The sequence below is a fragment of the Pristis pectinata genome, chromosome 11 (assembly GCF_009764475.1).
Source record: "Pristis pectinata isolate sPriPec2 chromosome 11, sPriPec2.1.pri, whole genome shotgun sequence".
Classification (NCBI taxonomy): Eukaryota; Metazoa; Chordata; class Chondrichthyes; order Rhinopristiformes; family Pristidae; genus Pristis; species Pristis pectinata.
In genome coordinates this window covers 16,017,651-16,040,293 of record NC_067415.1, presented here as the reverse complement: position 1 = coordinate 16,040,293, position 22,643 = coordinate 16,017,651, and the positions used below count along the sequence as shown (strand labels likewise).

At 36.8% G+C, this 22,643-nt stretch overlaps 1 protein-coding gene across 1 annotated transcript in view; it reads right to left on the bottom strand.

Moving 5' to 3' along the window:
- Nucleotides 1-622: 622 nt before the first annotated feature.
- ube3a (ubiquitin protein ligase E3A) overlaps nt 623-22,643 on the bottom strand; it is a 44,672-nt gene continuing 22,651 nt past the window's right edge. Inside the window, exons 3-11 of the mRNA XM_052026435.1 lie at nt 18,708-19,021; nt 14,405-15,651; nt 9,683-9,827; nt 8,462-8,667; nt 7,786-7,950; nt 6,585-6,740; nt 6,413-6,486; nt 3,527-3,670; nt 623-1,930 (exon numbers count right to left, since the gene is read on the bottom strand). Coding sequence (XP_051882395.1) covers nt 1,810-1,930; nt 3,527-3,670; nt 6,413-6,486; nt 6,585-6,740; nt 7,786-7,950; nt 8,462-8,667; nt 9,683-9,827; nt 14,405-15,651; nt 18,708-19,021 — 2,572 coding nt within the window. The 3' untranslated portion in view covers nt 623-1,809. The remainder of the gene's footprint in view (nt 1,931-3,526; nt 3,671-6,412; nt 6,487-6,584; nt 6,741-7,785; nt 7,951-8,461; nt 8,668-9,682; nt 9,828-14,404; nt 15,652-18,707; nt 19,022-22,643) is intronic.

Genomic DNA, 22,643 nt, shown 5'->3' with positions numbered 1-22,643 from the left:
TTTTAACAATTGTTTTGATGTAACATTTGCATAAGCTCTCAACAAAAGCTTCTGATATACTTTTCTTTAAAATACGAATTGCTTGTATTAGAATACCAGGTCAGGGGCATAAAGCCAAAAGGACTAGGTGTTTTAGCAGCTAAAAAATACAGAAGCCCCAGAAAGAATGTCTGTGCAAACATTAGTAGCTTGCGCTAATTGTTCAAGTTCGGATAAAATATACTATAAAGCATCATTAGCCTGGTTTTAGGTGGCCTTTTACAAAATCCTTTAATTCCAGGAAATTTCTTAAGGCCCATTGCTCTTTGTTTAATATTACATTACAATATTCAGTAAAGACAATTTAACAGCAGATTGAATCAATCTGTCCAAGTTGGTAATAAACTGGGAAAATTATGGGATAGGTATACACAAACAGTATGATTCATGCCTTTCAGTAATGGGTAGGGCTATTTAAAATCTGAACTGGACAAAAGTTGCATAAATTAAAACTACAGGATAGTGATGCTTAAAAATAGATTGTCAAGCTATATGTAGACTTATGTTTTACCTAGAGTTGCATAATAAAACATTCTGAACACCATTCAATTTGATTACCTATCATACCAGTAAACAATAAAGATATTGTTGTATTCCATTTTATTTAGTATCATTCTTGTTAACATCCTTTGTCCATTTCTCAATGAGTAAAAAGTGTTTGAATAGTGCTGATACCTTCTTTCACCACCTACAATCTGCATATCACATATTCATATGCAATTAGCCTTTTCTCCATTAGAAATGACGAAAGGCCTATAGGATTAAGCACAATGTTGTTCTTGCTGAATATATTGCTTAGGTACAGCAGATAAAAAGAGAAGGAACAGTAAGTTTTTTTAAAAAAAAAGCACAGTAAATTTTGAATCTGTTGGAAAGACAAAAGAGGAAACTTTGGCTCCAATTCTTGCAAGGGCACTTTTGCATACTTTTCCACTTCTATTTTTTTCCCCCAATGAAGTCAATAACTTTTCTGCCATTGTACGGGAGAGTTTCCAAAATTGTCAAATAAACAGTGGAATTAGGAAGTCAGTAAATCCTGTGGACCAGCATTCCAACATTCAGCAAGAGAGTTGAAAAGTTAAACAGAAATTTATTTCCAGACTTGCAAGAATGAGCAGTGAAGATTTTATATTTTTTTAAAAATCTTCAAGAATTTTTGTGCTGTAACTAAAGCAAGATCTTAAGAATGCAGTTAACATTCCAGGTTCTTTTTCATCTTTATCAGATGTAAAGGTAAGTAAAAATTCTCTCTGGGACTAGAACAGCAGCACTTGCACCAAACCACTCTAAATCTTAAACTCCAAAGCAACGATGGGGGTGGGGGAAAAGAAGAGTGCTCCCAGAACTGATGCCTCAAAAGAAACAAAAGTAGTTTTTAAAAAATTACATTGATCATAATCAAGGAACGTTATTTGGGACAATTTTTCCTGTTTAAATTCATTCAAGGATCAATTCAGTAATGGAACATATGATTGAGTAATTTCCCCCTCCCCCCACAGGAACTTTAAAATAAATATTCAGAAAAAGTTTACTGTACATACAAGCAAATGATATGAAAGTCACACTAACGAAAGTTTGTAGAAGTAGCTGAAACCTGCTGTTCCATCCCAGTGTCCCGAGTGACATCTGCTGTTCCAGCCCCACATCCCCAGGAGGGGAGGCAGAGTCATGGGTGACTATTGTTGCTATTTTATGGCCTTTTTTAAAAAAAACACAGGGACACTGACACCCATAATTTTTACTTTTTATCACACGCTTTACATTCATCTTTTACAGCATGCCAAACCCTTTGGCATAGGTAATGGCCTTTAGTAGTCTCTCACTGAGCTTTTCCTTGCTGCAATACTCAGGAAGTAGGAGGACATTAAAACATGTGTGAGATGTCGGTAATCTGGAAGAAAAGTGATACATCAAGTTCAGTATTAAAGATAAAACCATTTTCACAATATAGAATCTTGTATTTGAATCTTTTTAGTTTTTGCAGTTAATTTGAGGAAGCTAATCAGCAAATTTGGTCTATCAGCTGGTTCTACCATATATTCAGCACCAATATGTTGAACTTTCAGAGTATTATAAGCAGAAACATTGGCTATTTTATGGTTCCCAGGAGAGAACTTTTTGCTTCCAAGCTGGAGTTAGACAATGGAGACAATAAGTTGTTATTCAAGTCTAGTAGGTATTACTTTAAAATTCCATGTTATCCACAAACCATCTTCTCGCAGCTACCATTGGGCAGGAGGTACAGAAGCTTGAAGTCCCACACCACCAGGTTCAAGAACAGCTACATCCCTTCAACCATTCTGTTCTTGAACCAACCAGCACAACCCTAATCACTACCACAGTATAGCAACACTGACCACTTTACACTACAATGAACTTTGTTCTTTTGTTCTAATTTCATTCTTTCTTGTAAAAATTATGTATAATTCATGCTTATGTTTTTCTTATTGTTGATGAATGTTGTATATCTGATGCTATGTGCATGTGATGGTGTTGCAATTAAGTTTTTCATTGCACCTGTGCATACAATGTCTTGTGCATATGACAATAAATTCTACTTTGACTTAATTTTAACTGCATGCTTCATGATAAAGTATAAACTTGCCATAGAACTCAAGTGGAAAGGCACTGGTAAAGCTATATTTAACAGCTATTTATGAATAGTAAATTGGAGCATTCTGCAAACACAAGTTTATTCTAACCCTGTGTAAAAACAAAATCACTTAGAGCAGTTAGAATATTGAGTTCACTGTTGGGTGTTCTAACTTAGATGTGCCATAGAGAGTACATGGAGATGATCTGTCATTGCAGTGTAAATAGCTGGAGATATCCAAATAGGCCAGTACTGAGACAAGAGTGCACTAACTGGACAGACTGGTATAAATGCAAGTCTCTGTGACACCAAGTTCTCTACCAATCAAGGCTGCATAAAATTGATTGAGAAACTGAAGGAAATGCAAAGTAAAATTATGAAGAATTTGTGCAGAAAACTCAGATGTAGCTACTAAAGGATTTGTCAGATCTTGAAAGATTCTGCAAGAAATAGAAATGGAACCAAAGTAATTGTTTTTAAAACAGGATTGGATAATTATTTGTAAATATTTAAAGGGAATACGAACAAGTGGTGCTTTGATAGCCAGCACAGCTGAGGTGAACAGAATAGAATGCTGTGCAGTAAAAATTCTACAATTATTCCAAACATTAAACCCAGAAACCCCTTTACCACCATTTAGTCATCGAGTCAGCTTTGTTTGCATTTTAGGTAGCAAGACAAGGTATGCCATGTGATTTGAATGCAGTACTCTAGAAATGTCTTGTACATTAACTGAAGAACAACGTTGCTAGATTTCCAGTAACTGCCAATAACACTGATTCACAGCTGTGAGATGCCAGAATTTTTGCTTTGAAATACTGTACACATATACACTAATATATGTAACTAGAGGGAAAGCAGATAGCTTTAGTAATAGTTTAAAAGACTCATTACCTCTCAGAATCTGGTCCGTTCTTAGCTATGATCATCTTAAGTTTTCCAAGGCCACCAACTGGCGCTCGATCTGTGCCTGTTGTAAACTGCAGGAAGAGTCGCTTTTGCTCCTCTGAAAATGCATGGACTATTTCCCAGAATTCCCTGATAAGGAATTAAAATATTTACTAATTATTGAATTAATATACTGTTTGAAAACACACAATGCTTTATTTCTTTCATAAATGCCTTAAAAATAATGGATCTCGACATTTACCACTCGTATAACAAACCTTTATACACATTACTGTAACTACTTGGTGCCAACCCGTTCCAAGTATTACATGCAAATTAGTGACATTAAAGTGACAGAATGTTTAGACTCCTTCACATAGCAAATAAAAGACATCATGAATTTCACCACTTCACAAGATGAACTCCAACTTGGGGGGGGGGGGGGGGAGGGAGAAGTACTCTTCTGGAAACCATAAAAAGGAAGTTGGAGATGGCAACTGTGGTAGTCCAAATCTAAAACTAAATTGCTATCATTCTATGAGAAATGAATGGAAAAATGAACTGAGTGGTTAGAAAATACGTGGTTCCCTTCTTACTAAAGTTATACACCCCTTATAATGATCTTCAAATCGAAACTACTGCAACATGGAAACTAATTTTCAACTTGTATATCATATTAAAAGTACAGCACAGGTAGCTATCCACCCTATCAACTTTACACTTTTGAAGAGCAACTCAATTAATTTCACTTTCCCACACTTGTTTCACATCCCTGAAAATATCCCTCCCCCGTCCCTTCCAGTATTAACTAATTTGCTTTTGAAGGAAAAACTACAGAATCTGAGTTAATTCTAAATTCCAGCTACTCATTACCCAAGATCTTCCCCTTCTATTGGTTCTGGTTCTTGGTCAACTACCTTAATTTGTTGCTCCTGTCAAGTTCAACGTTTTGTGAAGTATCTACTGTATTAAAACTTCTCCATAGACACTTCCTTAACAATTTAGTAATTGCATGGAAAAACTTTTTGCATGACAGTTCAGATGAAATTTTATTACGCCTAACTTCTAAATACACAAAATCTTGTAATCAATTCTCTCAGCAACATGAAGCTCCAGATCAAAATAAAGAACCAAAAGAATACTCATTGCAACACTGCCATATCATAGTAGAGTCACAATGATCAATTGTTCTTTTCACAAAAACAGAAAACAAAATTAATTCCAGCCAAAAATATTCATGTAACACAGATTTTCAAATGCTGAAACTAAGACCCTAAAGCATATCAAGATCAGACCTACTCCATCTTGTTAATTTCCCATGTCAACTTATGGCCATATTTCTGTTGTACAGAAATAGAAATACTGCTCTAACAAGCTTTTCTTTGATGAATCAGGAACACTTTAGTTTGAACACACAACAGGCTCTTTGGCCCATAATGATGTGCTGACATAGCTAATCCCTCTTACCTAAAGAATGCCCATATTCCTCCATTTTCCTCTCATCACATTAAAACTATGTCCCCTTCACAGATCCCAGGAAGAGCAATCAATATTTGAGTTCCTTTTTAGACAGTTTAACAGTTGTTTGTCTGGTTAGACCACATTTAGAGTATTGCGTGCAATTCTGGTCACTTCACTATAGGAAGGATGTCGAGGCTTTAGAGTGTGCATAGGAGGTTTACTAGGATGCTGCCTGGATTAGAGGGCATGTGCTATCAAGAGAGGCTGGACTTGCAATTAATTTCTTTTAAGTTGTTCTGAGGATATGGACTTCACTGTAAATCAATATTTATTCTCCATTCCCAAATGCTCTTGATGGTAGTGAAATACTGCAACCCACACAGTAAAGGTGCACTTAAATTGCAATTAGGTAGGAAGTTAAAGGATTATGATCAGGATTGCAATAAATTTCCAAATGAAGATGAATTTGCAAGGAATCTTGGAGATGACAATAGCACCACAGTTATGCCGATGGAAAAAAATGAAGGCTTAAGTTGGTAGAGTATCAAACTCACTGGCTGCTTTGTCCTGAATAGTTTTGGGTTGAGTGTTGGAGCATATTCACCCAGGCAAGTGGACTGCATTCAATCACACCATGATTTTAAACCTTGTAGATGGGGAAAAACTACATGGAATTACTTACCACTGAGCATCCAGCCTCTAAAATGCTCTTGAAGTAACTCTTTTTATACATCCTAACAAGTAAACATTCTCATCAATGTGACTGCTGGGACATTTATGCTAGGGTTTCAGTGTTTGCTCTTTAGCATCGAAAGAAGGCAGGCAGACCAGAAGTGGCTTTTGAGTAACAAACATAAGTTATCAGTCCAAATCTGAACACTGTCCATATCTTCCTGCACCCAGGCAGGACTGCTTCATTATCAAAGGAGCTATGAATGAAATAATCAGCAATTACCCCATTTCTAACAACATGGAGGAAAGATCACTGGGAAGAATAACATGAGATAGACTAAGATTTTGTCATGTGTGAACAAAATCCATGGAAAATATTCCACTTGCTATAATCCTACTTAGCACAAAAGTGACTGCATCTGGTGAAAGGCAATGATTACACACCCTGGATATTGCTGTGTAGCCCTTTGGTCAATGATGAGACAAACAAGGCTCCTCCATAATCAATGCAGTTAAAAAACAAAGGACAAGGCTGAACTGGAGTGAATTTAAGTCAAAGCAGGTGCTGAAAGAAATGCATTTTAAAAGATGGCTCACTATATGGCAGCTTGCATATTGAAATCAATGACAATATAAACTAGGTAAAAACATGGGAAAACCAAATATGAAGATATAGTTCAATGATACAGTAAATTACCTACAATGTTGACTTTAGACAATACTGCAAACTGGGAAATTGAAGTAAACCTAAAATCATACCTTACAATACGGGAGTCCTTGGAATATCCACCATCATACTCTGTAGTATCTTCAAGTGCTTGAAAATCTAGGTTCTAAATTTGAGAGATCTCTCTTTATCAACTTTAATAATATAAAAGTTCATGGTTTCTAATCAGTAAGTTTAGTATATATGTTTTTAATACTGATTTACCGGACTTCCACAGACTAGTAGCTCAATCTCCTCTGGTCGGAATAAATACTTGAGTGGTGACTCATTGGTTACCATATGGAAACCTCTTCGAAAGGCTTTAAACTGCTTTTCTACTGATTTGTTGAGAATATAGTCTGTATAAAGGTCAACAAATTCCTGTTTGGTACAAAATAACACCACATTAGAGCCTAGTACAGTGACAGTGGGAAATTCCAATGTATTCATCTATCAAAAGAAAATTTACAATTACTAATTCATAGTTCATTCTATAAACTATGTCTGCCACTGACCAGCTCAAGAGCGTCTCCACATTCTCCCTCAACCTTTCTAGTATACATGACTTACGCCCCTTTCGACATTCACTTACCAAATGTATTCCCAACTACTGGGACTGCTCCAGTGCTATACACTTTTGTAATGAAGTTCTCAAACATAGTGTTTATTTTTCTGCAACAGATAGACCACAAAACTAGAAGGTCCATTGGACCTTTGTCATATCAAATGTATTACGATCTTGAGAAAGAGACATGGATTGTTTCCACAGATGGCACTCAATGGAAATGCTGAAAAATTGTGCAATGTATGCCTATGGCAACAGGCAAAAAAAAACCCTTTTACACTGATTTTGTGACATTGCTCAAGTATGGAGAGAGAAAAAAAATCACTTCCTTCAAATGTCCACTTCTCCTCTAGTTCTTTGCTCCTCTCCTTTATTACTCGTCTTGCATTGGCTCGTTATTTTCTATGTCCCCATTTCCTCCACCTCCCCCATCTAGGAAAATCTCCCATACTCATGGGACAGCACGAGTTCAAGGAATCCAATCTTACACTCGTGCTTCTTTAATTTATTCAAATAGTTTTTTCTTTTTTTTTTAAGGCCTAACAAACAAAAAGACAGAAGCCATCATGCATCAGCTCAGAGGCAAGACAACAGAGGCTGCAGCAACAGGAGGAAAAAATCTTAAGTTACCCCACTTCATTTCATGCTGGAGTGATAGTTAAAACTAGTGCTATGTATAATCATGTAAGGGAGCCCATCTTTGAAGAGGTCTTGTGCCAGAAGACTTCAGTCCATTTTGCAGTCACACATGGAGCCAAGGGAAGTTATGTTTGCATTTTTACATCAATGGAGAAATACCAGTATTACTCCAGTCTATGGTCTTTTAAATCCAAACTTTGGAATTCATTATTTTGACTTTACCATTCTGTTTTCATTTGTCACTGGAATCTGATTTCCATTCTCCTTTAAGTCACACATCACTGGAGTTCCAAACAAGTCAGTTTGTGATATTTGGAAAGTGATCATCATGTCATCTTCAACACTGCCATCATATTCAAGAAGTTCTTTTAAACTCTGATATAAGACCTGGGTGGGGGAGGAGGGGGGGCATAAATAATATACATGAATTTCAGTGTTTCATAGAAGTCTTCACTGATTAAATATTACTTTAATGAGAAGATGTTGTATTAAATATGGTTAAAAACAGAACTGGGTTACTAATAGAATGTGTAAAACAATGCTGAGTGTTATAACTCAGCATGCAAAATGCTCCCCACTCTTAATTTGCAGTAATTTTATTCAAATGACTTCCTAATTTGTACTTGCTTTGTTCAAATGAATAGAAAACTTAAGTAAATGTTGTGTAGTTAATGTTTCCCTTTCAGTAATGCCTTCACCATCTCCCCCATTTCCCTCTTACTTCACCTCCTCAACTTACTGGTTTACCTGTTACTTCTATCACTATAGATTAATGGATTTAAATACCAATTAATAGAAACTGGCTCATACAGCTGGGAGGAAACTGCTCCAGAACCTCTTATGGTATCATGGAGATGTTAATTAAATTAACAAAAATAACTGAATGCTTGTACATTACCGGGTGAGAGTCTTCAAGGTCACGTAACGTTCCCTTTTTGCCCAGCAGTTTTCTGTAAACGACCATAGGAAAATGCACATCCAATATACAGTTGTTGTAAATGGCTAGGCCAAGAACAATGCCAATTAGCGTAAACTGGCCCTCAGTCTCAAATGAGGAAGTGTTGAACCAGAACAATTTTGTAGATTCATCATATGTGAACATTCCTGTGGTGGGGGGGGGGGGGGTGGGCGGGGTTGGAGTGAGAGCAGAGAAAAAAGCAAAGTGAACAATCTTTCATCAAATCTAGAACATTTATATGAACTTTGGATTGTTGATCCTCTCAGTTCCAATAGATAAATTGACATGCAGAAAAGCCCCTTGCTACTCAACAGCAGCTTAGCGAGATAACAAATCATCTGTAAATAGTATTAGACATAATTGTGGTCACATTAAGGCTTTTAGATCAAGTGACAGGGTCATATAGCACAAAAGGAGGCTTTTCTGTCCACCGTCTAAATGGACCATCAAGCACCCACTAAATAAACTAGAGTATCCACGGGAAACTCATGCAGTCGCAGGGACAACATGCAAGCTTCAGACAAGCAACTAAATGACTTAACTGGTTCAGCAATAGAACAGAGGTATTACAGCCCTACAGCATATGAAAAGGGATTATTTTCTACCAAAAGTTAATTTTACTCTTACAAGATTTATAGTCTGCGCTTAAAAGTTAGTGAGAAAGATTTCAGAAAGGATTTGTAGCATCTTTCCCTGAAGTGCAGTAACCTACATTTATGCATATTAAACAATCCTAAAAAAGTTATAATTCCTCCTTTTTAAGCCTGTTTCTTCCTCTCCAGATGGCATTATCATGCTGTGTTATCGCTCCATAAACATTGGCAATTCTGCTGTAGGTGTTCACTTTACACAGAATTATTGATATTCACCCTTGAAAACAATTGCAGTTAAGCCCAATTACTTCTCACCCAACATTCAAATATGGGCACTTCCTGCAGCAGTCATTAAATAACAAAGTATCAAGGATCATAAGCGATTTCCCTCTGGATAATGGCCAACTCTATTGCTCCTACTGCTACTAACTTAAAGTTGGCCAAAGTACACAGGTGGAATCATATTTTCTAGTCTATGTGGCTTTGTGCTAATAGAAGTAGCTAGGTAAATTCCTGCATCTATAGCCAACGTGCCAAAATTAGAGCATTACAAAGCCTAAATCCATACCAATGTCAGGGTTGAAGATTTCTTCCACAACAAGCTGAAAAAACTCTTTGGAAACACCTCCTTCATCCACACCTTGTTCACCTTCAAATTCTACATAGAGTTGTTTCTTCAGGTCTGCAGGATTTTCCATGGCAATCATCTCCAGCTATTGTAAACAATTTAAATGTTGATGGATTATTTATTCATTCAGATTGTACATAATATTCACTTCAAAAATACTTCAAACTTGAACACAATTTATTCACATTTTGGAAGTACCAATCTGAGCTCCTCAATTATCCATAAATGTATTCTCATTTTTCATTGTCACCTGTTCCATCACTTAAGGTGGCCCCGCATTTGTTGCTTAGGTGCAAATTACAGCCTTGTTAGGCCATAGCTGCATTCATGATCTGTTCATAACTAAATGGCTTCCAAATTTAATGGAAATAACAAAATTATCCTTTTAGTGGAATCAGACATATGATAGTACATTTAAAGTTAGTGCTGACGTAAACTGCTTTCATCATTAGAAAATCAAAAACTGAATAAAGTGTGGTCACCCTATTTTTATGTTGGCAATATTCATCTTTGCTATAGTGCCTTCTACTATTTTGAACTGTGTTTAAAATGGGGAAAATAAAATTGGTGATAGGCCAATGAGGAAACTGGGAAGTCTTAAAATCTGCTCATGATGAAGTGTGATCAAAATAGACATACACAGTATGTTTGCTTGAATATAGTAATACGTTATCTTCACTTAGTTTGTAAATTTCACAAGTACAGCAGATGGTGCCTTCAAAGTTTTAACCCAAACTCTACTATCGACTGAAAACAGGGGAATTATGTCAAGCACCACCATGGTTAATTCATGGATTTCACTCCTCCAGTGCTCACCATAATTTAAATACTACAAAATTGGTTACAAATTTAAAAATTCTGTATTTAGTATTATAGCGTCCTATAGTGAAGTTTACACTTCAGCACATTAGGAAGAAGCCAAAACAAAAATACATATGACCTAATTTTTACAATTAGTTCCTGGAATGTAGGCAACCGAGAGGATGGTTGCCTTGCTGTGATGAACAAACCGTACTGTGAAGGATGGAGTAGCAGGCTCCCTCTCCTGAAGGATAATAATGATCTGCTGAAATTCTCAGGCAGATAACTTTCACAATAAACTCTACACCATTGCTGATTAATTCAGTTTCATTTACAATAGTACAATTTGAACCCAGGACTTTTGATGTCCATTTTTTTTGTCCATTACATTATATTTTCCTATTCGATGCAATATGAAATGTGAAATCATGCTATTCCATAAGATAGAAGTTAAAAAACTGCAGATGTTGCAAACCTGATACAAGAACAAATGCTCAAAATGCCTGTGTTAGGCAGCATCCGTAGAGAAACACTTAAATTAGCAAGAGAGCGGGAGGTCCAGATTATATATTTTACTCCTTGTGAGTATAATATTAACTGTTATTATTGTTATCCCCATCTCTTTGGGCCATATGTAATTATATTAATTTGAATTAATTTGAAATTCAAAAAAGATTGAAAAAGAAAAATTAAATTCTCATGTTAAATGCCTGACAGTATAACTGGTGAAAGTACAAATAAAAAGGTCAGTTACCCTGAAGCATTAATTATTTCTCCACAGGTACTGCTAAACACGATCAACATTTCCAAAATTACTTCAATTCTACTTTCACTTGTTCACATCAGAGATCAAAGGCCAAACTTTTATCAGGACTTAATAGTCCTAAAAACATGAACATTTTACTCAGAAGTGATTTTAGGCAGTTGTTACACACTGGCTGCAAACAGTTATAGCACTAAAGAATCTATACACCACTGCCTCAGATATCAGAGTGCTCAGAATTCTATAATGCAGTACACCTCTCCTCCTGTTAAAGGCTTAACAAAGGCAGTCGAAAGATTAGTTTTGAATGTTTGTCATTCAAAAATTAACTTGTTTTCATTCATTCCTGGTTCTGACAAAGGGTATGACCTGAAACATTAACTGTTTCTCTTTTCACAGATGTTACTCCCAACATTGTTCCCCACCTCCATGTCTAGCATCTTCATTCAATTTTGCCTTTCTCCTTCATCTTGAAAGTACAAGTGGAATTTTTATTTGCCACCCACTTCATCTTATCAAGCCACTTTAAGTGCTGATTCATCAAGGCAGGCATGGTAGTGTAGCGGTTAGCGTAACGCTAATAGAGCGCCAGCGACCTGGGTTCAATTCTGGCCGCTGTCTGTAAGGATTTTGTACGTTCTCCCCGTGACTGCATGGGTTTCCTCCCACATTCTAAAGGTATACGGGTTAGGAAGTTGCGGGCATGCTATGTTGGCACCGGAAGCGTGGCGACCCTTGCAGGCTGTCCCCAGAACATTCTACGCAAAGGTGCATTTCACTGTGCGTTTTGACGTACACCTGACTAATAAAGAAATTTTATCTTTTCTCCATTTTCACTTATTTCTCAAGCATAGTCTAAAATCTGAGTTATGAAAAAAGAGGAGCAATGTAAACAAGAACACAACTGAGACAAGAGGAGCAAACTAAGGGAAGAAATCACAATTAACTTGCATTTATACAATGCCTCTAACATTGCAAAATATCCCAAGATACTCTGCAGAAGCTATCAAACAAAATTCATGTGGTTAGTCCACTATATTTTATCTATTGCATACATGGAAGTAGCATTTGTGATACCTCTGTAGAATACATATGAAAATATCAGAAAAGATGACAAAGCACCAGGTCAAAGTCTTAAGGAGATAATCACAAAAGAAAATGGAGGTGGGGGACAAAGGATTATGGAACAAATTCCAGAACTCAGGAGTACATCACCTAAGCACATAGGCATCATGGTGGTGCAACTAAGTCTCTACAGAAGTATCACAAATGCTACTTCCATATATGCAAAAGATAAAATATAGTGGACTAACCACATGGTTTCAATCTTGGCGTCAAATTCAATCAAATGTACATTCATCCTAGAGACAACGTCAATAGATAAGACAACACTAATCTAAATTTTAGGAAAAACAGCATGCAGTTTGCTTCAGGAAGAAATTGGCATGAACGGATACCAAGTAAATTCCTGCAGTGCACATTAATTTTTAAACTTAGAATTAGCAAAATTCACCTACCTTAAGCACACAAAGCAAAAGCCATCATGTCATTTATAATACTGGGTGATAATATCTAGGATACTCAAATATTGATCAGTAATTATGAAATTTCTAATATTAATTTTCATGGGAAGTGCATCATATACTACTTCTAAAAGTCATGCTGTGATAGTTTCATGAGGTTGGCACCTCCCCTAATAGGCCACATGAGCTGAGACAGCAGGATGTTAAACCTATGGGGGATATCATCGCCAAAAATAAGAGTCAAGAAAGGGAATAATGTGCAACACTAAACCATTACCTTAAAAAAGACGCTCACAGCAAGTTTGAACCATTTAGTCACAAGTGATGTACTAAATTTCAAAGTATCTATGTGTTTTGCTGCAAGTCATTGGTAAATGTGTATTTGCACTTGCACAAACATAAACTCATGACATGATAGTCTTAATTTTTTTTTTAAAATGGGTGGTGGAGGACATTACAATTAGCATTTTGAAGTTAAAAATTCAGCATCCTATATTTCAATTTGCTTCCGTCTGATCTCCTGAATCTGCCTTAAGTGTGGAGGTCAAATTATGTGAATCTTATCCCTTTGGTTAATGTTGTTGACTTAGCTAGTGTGTCAAAGTTGTGAGGGCCAGCAGGCTAAATCAATTGCATATCACTGCCAATCCAGAACTCATTCATCTGTGCCCTTTTCAGAAATCGACAGGTGGGTACCTCAGGAGATGCATTGCAAAGAGTGAAAGGCTTGCAGGCTCATGTGGAACTGAAACAGAATCCAGCTCATTCAGTACCACAGAAGGGAACCAGTACCCTCCTGTTCCATTTTGCTAACATTTACTTGTATTTGAACATTAAATAGTTGGACCTCATGGTTCCCTTCACATTTGGATATGGAAGGGAATGGCCATCTCAGCAAAAAGTGAAAATACCAAATGCATTGACACATTTCATTTTTCAGGCACAAATCCAAACTGAGTTATAGGAATGCATCTAGGAAGGTTATTTGACTGCAGTTACTCTAATAGATTACTCAGTCAGCATCTCCCAAAGCCACGACCTCTACCACCAAGGGCAGCATGTGTATGGAACACCGCCGCTTCCAGGTTCCTTTCCAAGCTGTACAGCATCTCGACTTGGAAGCATCATTGCTCTTTCATCACTGTCAAATCTAAATCCTGGAACACCCTTTGCAACAGTACCTTTGGAGTACCTTCATCAGAAAGACTGCAGTGGCAGCTATTTATCACCTTCAAGGGAAATTAGGGATGGGCAATAAATGCTGGTGTTGAGAGCTATACCCAGATACCAAAAAGAAATAAAAACATGATTTCACACTATGTCCAGTCACACTGAAGCCATAAATTAGTATTAACATATGAATGGCTAAAGCAAAGCCACAAAGAACCTTTCACTCTAAATACATGAAGCAGCTCACAAAAGAAATAATTTTCATTCCAAATGGAAAAAGTTACTTGTTTCTATGGTCTATTGCAGCAAAACATATAATTTGCATTCATTTGTTAGTGAGTTCGAAGACATCAAACACTCATTGTAGCAAAATTGGTTTCCACTGCATGTTAAAAACAAACTTACCCGAACAAGTGCATCATCTATGATGTGGTCACGTCGGACTTTAAGTCGAAGATAAGGGTTCAGTTGTTGCCCCTGGACAAGGCTGTAAAGAACAGTGATTCGTCGCTCACTGTACATGCGTATCCTATTGTCATAATAAAGTCCCAAATTCTTGGTTACAGCATTCAGAATGAAGGGGCAGGTCATAAATGAGAATTTATTCTCTGTTTCTACTTTGAAAAAAGTATAGTCTTTATCCATTTCCAGTACATCGTTTAGTGGTTCATTAATAAAGTCTTCAAAAGAAACAAGTGGCTTTCGGCAATCAATTGTTTTCACACCCAATTCAGTTTCGAGGGGGTCCACTCGAGGCCCTTTTTTATTTCTCCGCTCTTCACCTAGTAGCTCTTGCAAGGTAATCTCACTGGATTCAGCAACTGCCTCATCTTCCTCTTCCTCATTGTGCCCTGTATCCACATCTCCTGCGATAATGTTTGCATAGTGCACTATTTTTAAGCATTTTGTAGCAGCAACAACAGCATCATCATCATTCACCAGGTTTCGACTATTGAATTCATTACTTATGACCCGATACGTAATGAGCTGCTGAAATGTTTCCACCATTCGACGGATTTGGGCTGCAGTGTATTTTGACCATAAGCGAATTAATTTGGCTTGAGCTGGGAGGGGTAGCTTGCTCATGGCTTTGCAAAAAAGTGGAAGGGCCATTTCCAGATACTCAGGGCTATGAAGGTTGCTGTTCTCCATGACTATAACAAATAAGTTCAGATAATTAGGATCTCTTGAATACACATTATGGTAAGTCAAATCACATTCCACATTTGGCGACAAGTACACCAATGCATTAAGAAATGCTGTTTCTATCTTTTCATTGGAAAGCAATTTATTATAAACCCGTCTGACTGCATCAACATCGATAGATACTTCATCAGGTCCTAATCTATGAACATTGTTTTCTCTTGTCTGTGCGCCTCCAAGGGAGCTTCTTGATGAAGAGGCCTCTGCATCATCCATGGATCCTGCAGTGGCAGCTTTTTCTTCCTCATCCTCATCTTTATCCTCATCCTTTCCTTGTAGTGATTTTAGCTCTTCCTTTGTATGGTGTTTGGCCTTACGGAAGCTCTGCACCAAGGCATCTGCACTAGAGAAAACTCTACCAATAACACGTATCAACGGTGAATAATCTTCACGCTCTCCACACAATTCCAAGATTTCGTATACTTTTTCCTCTGTCAGGTAATTCACATCTACATTAGAAACATAATGGTAAGACATTTATGCCTTAAAAAGTAAACACAGGATTTAGTATACTAATTTAAAGTGGTAGAGTACAAAATGATATCCAAAAGGCAATATGCAAGAAATGAAACAAGTCAGATTTTGATCATTCACTCAAAGCAGCTGTAAAAGAATGGACAAATTAGGAAAAAATGTATCTTTTGGAAATGTACACATCTAAGAACATCTGAAGTTTATTTATAATAAAATGGCTCCCCCAGAAGGTTGAGAAATATTAAGGGAAAAGGGCTGGTTGGGGTAAATTGCCAATTACACTGTATTAAAACACTTTTTTTTTAAAAATATGCTGATCTGCAAGTACATGCATCTTTTATTAATACAGTGGCTTTATATTTCAAGATATCACAAAATATTTACAGCCAAAATACTTCATAGAATATACCTTAATGCTATTGGATGTTTGTGACATCCAGGCCACCATTTTTATATTTATCATGTTACTGTTTGCACAGGAATGAGCAAAATATTACCCCAAAAAAAACACAGGATATAGCTTGTCTAACTGGTTTTTCATTTTCATCTGAGGACTATCTCCAGAAATGGGTGTTTATTCTACCCTCTGCAACAAAGAAAAAATATAGCAAGTTGTCAAATGCCTAAAGGGCAAGAATCAAGATGCAAAGTTATTAGCATCCAGGTACTCAAAGCTCAGATCAGAACGACATTTCAATATTCTGTATTTGAGGAACATTAAAGATTCATACCCTATTTAGGTTCTAGCCATACAAGAACACTTTCAAATACAAATGTAATCAAAAGCTGAAGGTAAAAAAATTTGACTTGCTCATTAACACTACAACATAACATCCAAGTTCTTTCAAGCTCAGTGTCAATGACTTTGTGCAAAACCACTGCTTGCACTGGAGGGTGCAAGCCTGAAGCAAATTTAGTGCAATATTTGTCAGGATTAACCAATGAACTATTTTTTTTTACCCCTCTACAAGACTTGTTTATCCATGATCTACTGAGGTTAAGAATCAGTGTCTAATGTAACATGAACATTAGCCAAATAGAAAACAAGCTTGATAATATCTAACTGAATAACGAAAAGCTTGGTGACAAAGTCAATGATTACATCTGCTACATAATAAAGTTGTTCAGTGAATAAATTGGTTTACAAAGTTCACCATTCTTGTGATTTAAATGAAAGATCACAGGACAACATTGAAAGCTTTTTCTGAATGCAAGAGGTACTTGTCATAAGACAGGAAAATTAAGTGGCACTTACAGTATGTACTAACTTCAACACAAGATACTGTATACTAGAGTTTTAGGATGTGGAAGGAGTGGTTAAATGGATTAACAGCTGGCGTTCTGGACCATAGGCCCTGAGAAATGGTCAAATCCCATCATGGCAGCTGAGTAATTTAAATGCCAGCAACAAAAAAAAATCTGGAATTATGAAAAGTAGTCTCAGCAATACAACCACAAACTGAATCAGGTTGTCACAAGTGCCTGTAGAGTTCACGAAGCAAGTCTGGAATCCATATCAGGTCTAGTATACATGCAACACAACCAAAGTGGTCGACTCTTGACTAACAATAAATCGCAAGATTGCCAATGATGTCCATACTCTAAGCACCAAAGAGCCTGGTTCAGTCTTGACCTTGGGTGCTGTTTGTGTGGAGTTTGCACATACTCCTTGATACCACACGTTTCCCCTTGGTGTTGTGGTTTCCTCCTTTCCCAAAGCAGATTGGTAAGTTAGCTGGCCACTGTAAATTGCCCCTAGTGTGTAGGTGAGTGGTAGAATCTGGGGCGAGTTGAGAATGTGGGAGAATAAAAAAAAAATGGGATTAATTATTGCAAGTAGCGCCTGATAGTTAGCGTGGACTCAGTGGACCAAAGGACCTGTTTCCTTGCTGTACCTCTCAATGAATGAATACAAAGTACTTCACACTAACAAAATTTGGTATTAATGCATGAAGTATAAGCAGCAGAGGTTGGCTTTAAACAACAATTTAAAGAGAGACAGAGGGGTTGGGGATGGAAAGCCAGAACGGTACTGGAGGACACACTTTGAAACACCCAATTACATATTTTATATTCAAAATACACATTTTTTTTTATATATGTAATCAACTGGTATGACACCTAGCCATATGAATATAAAATACCTATTTTAGTAGTGCTATCTGTTTGGGTTGGATCAGAGTTGCCTCAGATATTATGCTGGCAAGATGGCCAATAGGAGCATAATGCACTCAGTCCCCATGCAGCCAAACATATAGGGCTTATCCTCAACACTGACAGAATGTAGCAAGAGCTTAAGCTTACTAAACTGGATTACACCTGCTTAAATTCCTGAAGCTCAAATTCCTTACAAAATTGAATTAAGGCAGTTCTAAGAATCCATCTAGATGAATATTGGATGAATTATATTCTGCATATATACATATAACAGCATTGGAATCTGTTATAGCACCTGTTGTCTTATTTAGCTTCTGTACTTCATTTATTGTTGCCATTTATGGTTTAAAATTGACCTGAATCACTCAATAAGTCAGAAATCAATGCCCTGCAAACAAATCAGCATTTTTCCCTTGCCAACATACTTGCATCTCCTCATCACTAACTACAAATGTAAGTGTGCTTGGTAATTTAAAACGACCTTGAAGTTCCTAAATTTATCACCTGGGAATGCAAGTATATTGGAATCACAGAATATAAACAGAAATAGGCTACTTGGCTCAACTAATCCAGCCAATTTGAGCCTACTGCCACCCTTCAGATTTTCTGATTTCCTCTTCCCTTAAATAATACATAGCCTCTTCTTAAAGCCATTCCTGGTGGGAAAAGATTACATTTTCACTGCAGAGTTAAATTAGTCCTTTTTGAATTCCTTATTTGATTTCTTGGTGATTTTCTTACATTGATGAACTTTGATTTTGCTCTTCCCCACAAGTTGAAGCAATTCCAAATTTTATCAAGACCTTTCAGAATTTAAAAGATATCTAGATCATCATACATAACTGTAAATGTCATTCACTATATTGACACTCACCTTTAAAGTCTTCTCTTTGAGCCTGCATATCTTGCTTATTCACTTTTGTCTCTGAACAACAGATGATGTTATGAGAGCTCTTTGTGCTGTTTTCCATATAGGCAGTGCTTGTTCCTTTCTTGGAAGGATGAGGATCACATAGTTTTGCATTAATCTTAAAAAGCTCAAGGGCCTTTATGGCCGCAGCATTGTTATCCATACGATGGAAACTTGGACAGGAAGCACAAAACTCATTCGTGCAGGCCTCATTTCCACAGCCCTCAGTTAACTGGTGGTAGTAGCGTTCTATTAGATGCTTTGCAGCTGCTCGCTTCCTGTGGCAAACATTCAAAACGGTAGGCAGAGGGATTAGTACAGCCTCCAAAAATGAAGCATAGTTCAGCATTAGCACAGCAGTGTTTCATTTAATTAACTGCACAATAAAATATTGCTGTTAATTGATATTTAACATTTGCTTCCCTTAGCACAAGCAACCTGCAGAATTTTTTATGTTGGTGAATGTTTTTACTAGGAATGACAATTGCCGGGAAACAAAGAACAGAATGGACATTACTCTGCCCTAGAATTGATATAAAAATTGGTTTAGCATCCTTTTGAAGTATACCTACTATACCATGTCATTGTATCAAAATCACTTATACAATCACAGTACGTACTCAGAAACTGGCTGCACACTGCAGCATTTTAAGACAAATTTATTGATTAATTTGGACTTATCCTATATGTCATTTCCCTCATGATGTCTACACGAGCGTTTTTTTTAAATGAAACACTGCAGAGGTACACACAGGGTTCTTGCCAGGTTGTGCTCTTGGGGATTATGAAAGAAAAGTGGCAAATGATTTCCTAAAACATGCACCGATGCTTATAAACACATATTGAGAAACATTCCCTTAGGCACCTCCAAGGTGAGATCAAATACAACATTTCCTAGAAATAAACTGTGTTTTTTGGATCAGAACGTCACAAGTAAATTCTGTAAGTACACCTGGCAAATGCCAGAAGCATGCATCTTTTAAACCTACATAAATTTATCAGAATCCAAAATCCTATTAATTTAGTTGAAACAAAATATCAAAACAAAATAGCAATTTTGAACTAAGAAATGTTACAAAAACGTTTGAAGTGCTGAGTCTGGAAAGAGACAATATTGAAAAGTATGTTCTCATTTATAGCAGATCTAGTCCCTAAGTATAATAAGAGTGTGTGAATAATCTTCTCCATTGTTTACAAAGAGATTTACCATTTAAAGAAAATTAAGGGCCTGGTCAATTTGCTGAGGTCAAATGTCTCAAGTGAATTTAAAATTTGCAAATATTGATTGGATTTGTTATACCATGGGAGCCTGAACATTGTTTTGATAACTGTCCCATTGGTGTGATGAATACTACTGAATGCTTCAAAAATGATTAGTCTTCTTTCCTTTAACAAAAGCGATCCTTCAAAATTGCTATTTGTCTAGTGGTTTTAGCAGGCCCATTATAATCTTTACATGACATGCTTTTTTCAAACAAAAAAATCATTGAACTGGTCACAACATACAAGACAATATCAATGATCTTAACATTTACATGTTCTTCACAGACACCTGCCCTTCACTAATTTCAACAATATAAATGCTAATAATTTCCACCAGAGGCACATCAAGACACTTGTCCATTTTTTTAGGCTCCCTTAGCTGGTGTGTATACCTATGCATTTTTATATTAAAAAAGTCAGATATTGCAATTAAGATTACACAAAACTCTCCAAAACAGTCGAGTTCTGATTCAGTAAACATTTCAATCCTCCATGTCAATTACAATGATATAATTTTCTGAAATCCCTGAACAAATCCCTAATTAAAAAGATAGCACCTATTTACCTTGATATATTACTTGTGCTTATCAATTTCTAACAAATAGGTTACCCATCTTTGAGATTACTTTTGGGAGCCCAGAAAAGATGTTAGAGTACAAGCCATAAAATGCAGCTAGTTTCATTTTTCAACTTAAAACATTTGCAAGTTTCAAATTTGTCCATTTGAACCAGTAATTTAAAACAATTCCCAGAAATAATCAAATTTTCACTTCAATTATTTGGCGCAACTAATATGGCACACTCAAATATTGATAATCCCACAAGTTTGCCCTCTTTCATCTTGAGTGTAGTTAGATCACCATTTGTAAGTTTCTTTTACTGAGAAAAACACCAATGGATGTGGATTTATTTTTGTTGCTTATGCAAATACTCATGAAGGGGGTGGGGAAGGCGAGGGGAGAGGTAATAAATGTTTCAGAATATGAATATTTATTAAGCCTTGTTGGGTAAATATACAGATCAGCTTGGAGTGTGACCTCACTGAAGTACCCAATAGCGGGAACAGTTAGCTGTAGGTAACTAAGCTCAGTCTAAACACAAGCTGCTGGGGTCGATCAGTTATAAGAATATTGAATGACAGGACAGACTTGAGAAAGCGGGTGGCCGACTCTTACTACTACTTTGTGCTCTCATTCTTGTATGTAGTTGCCTTTCAGATGGTGTTGAACTAAGCTTCTGCAAACTGAATCAAAGTTGCTGTGACTGGGAACGAATGACAGTGCATCATCAACAGTCAGAATTGCACAAAATAATACCCAAATCAATTAATTAATCTGTCTGGGATACAATAAAATCTAAGACAATTGAACATTTTTAAAATAAAAGATTATGGGACAAACTGCTAATGGTTTGGTGACAATAATATTTGTCCTTTGAATGTTTATTGTTCAGTTTAGTCTGTTCTCTGCCTGCCATTTGCTGTTGCACACTCTCCAACCTCAGTGACTTCCTTCAACCAATTAGTGCCTTCACCTTGTTGACTCTATATTCTTTGCTTAGTTCTCTTTCTAGCTCATGTGTATTCTCCCTTCTATGGATTGGTCATTCCTCTTCAGCTCATTCCTACTAGACCTTGCTCCTTGACTCTGGTATTATGCTCTACTTCCTCTTACTTACATCTATGTCTCTTTGAATGTCTCATTCCCTCATGTATTTTCTCAGGCATCAACTCTACTTTTGTAGAGTCACTATAATTCCCTCTGCATTGGATGGCTAGCTTGGTCATTGTCTTGTCACACCCTGACTCTGAATGGCTGTCTCTTACTCTCACTTTCCCCTCTCCTAAAACTCACTTCCAGATTTCATTCTGACACACTAGGCCATCTTGGCCATCAAGTCTATGCCAGCTCACAGAGCAATCTTATCCCCTACTAACTTTCATTGTAACCTATTCTCTCCACATTCCCAAAAATTCCCCAAGATTCTACCACTCATGTACACACCAGGAGCAATTTACATGGCCAATCAACCTGCTCAGCTTTAGGATGTGGGCGGGACGCAGAGCAGTCACATAGAGAATGTACAAACTCAACAAAGGCAGCAGAGGTTAGGATTAAACCCGAGTCACTGGACCTGTGATACAGCATCTCTACAAGCTCCACCACTGTGCTGCCCTATGCTTTCAACTTTATAACTATAAACATTTTTCTTCCTTTTCTTCCACCTTTGCCCCCTTAAATCCACTAGAACAGTTCTTTAGTTATTTTCCTCAGGATTATTTTCTTTTTGTTTGGCCTTTTCTCTTTGCCTTCCTTGTTAGAGGGAAGTATTTATTCTCTTATGACACGTCATCATAATCATAAATAATACAGCTCCCTGCTTTAATTCAGCCTTTTACAACTGGAAAGCTAAACTAATAGGGATGTAACACCGCTGGGAACTACAAAAATTTGGAGCAACATTTTAAAAATAGAACAGTTTTGCCATGTTGAATTTATATCAACACAAATGATCTGCTGTATCACTTAGAAAACTTGTGCTTATCAAGTTCCGTCATTTCACTAAACGATTTTAATAATCAGATATTTTCAATATACAATCCATCCATTGGTGGTGGGACGTCACGAGCTATTGCAG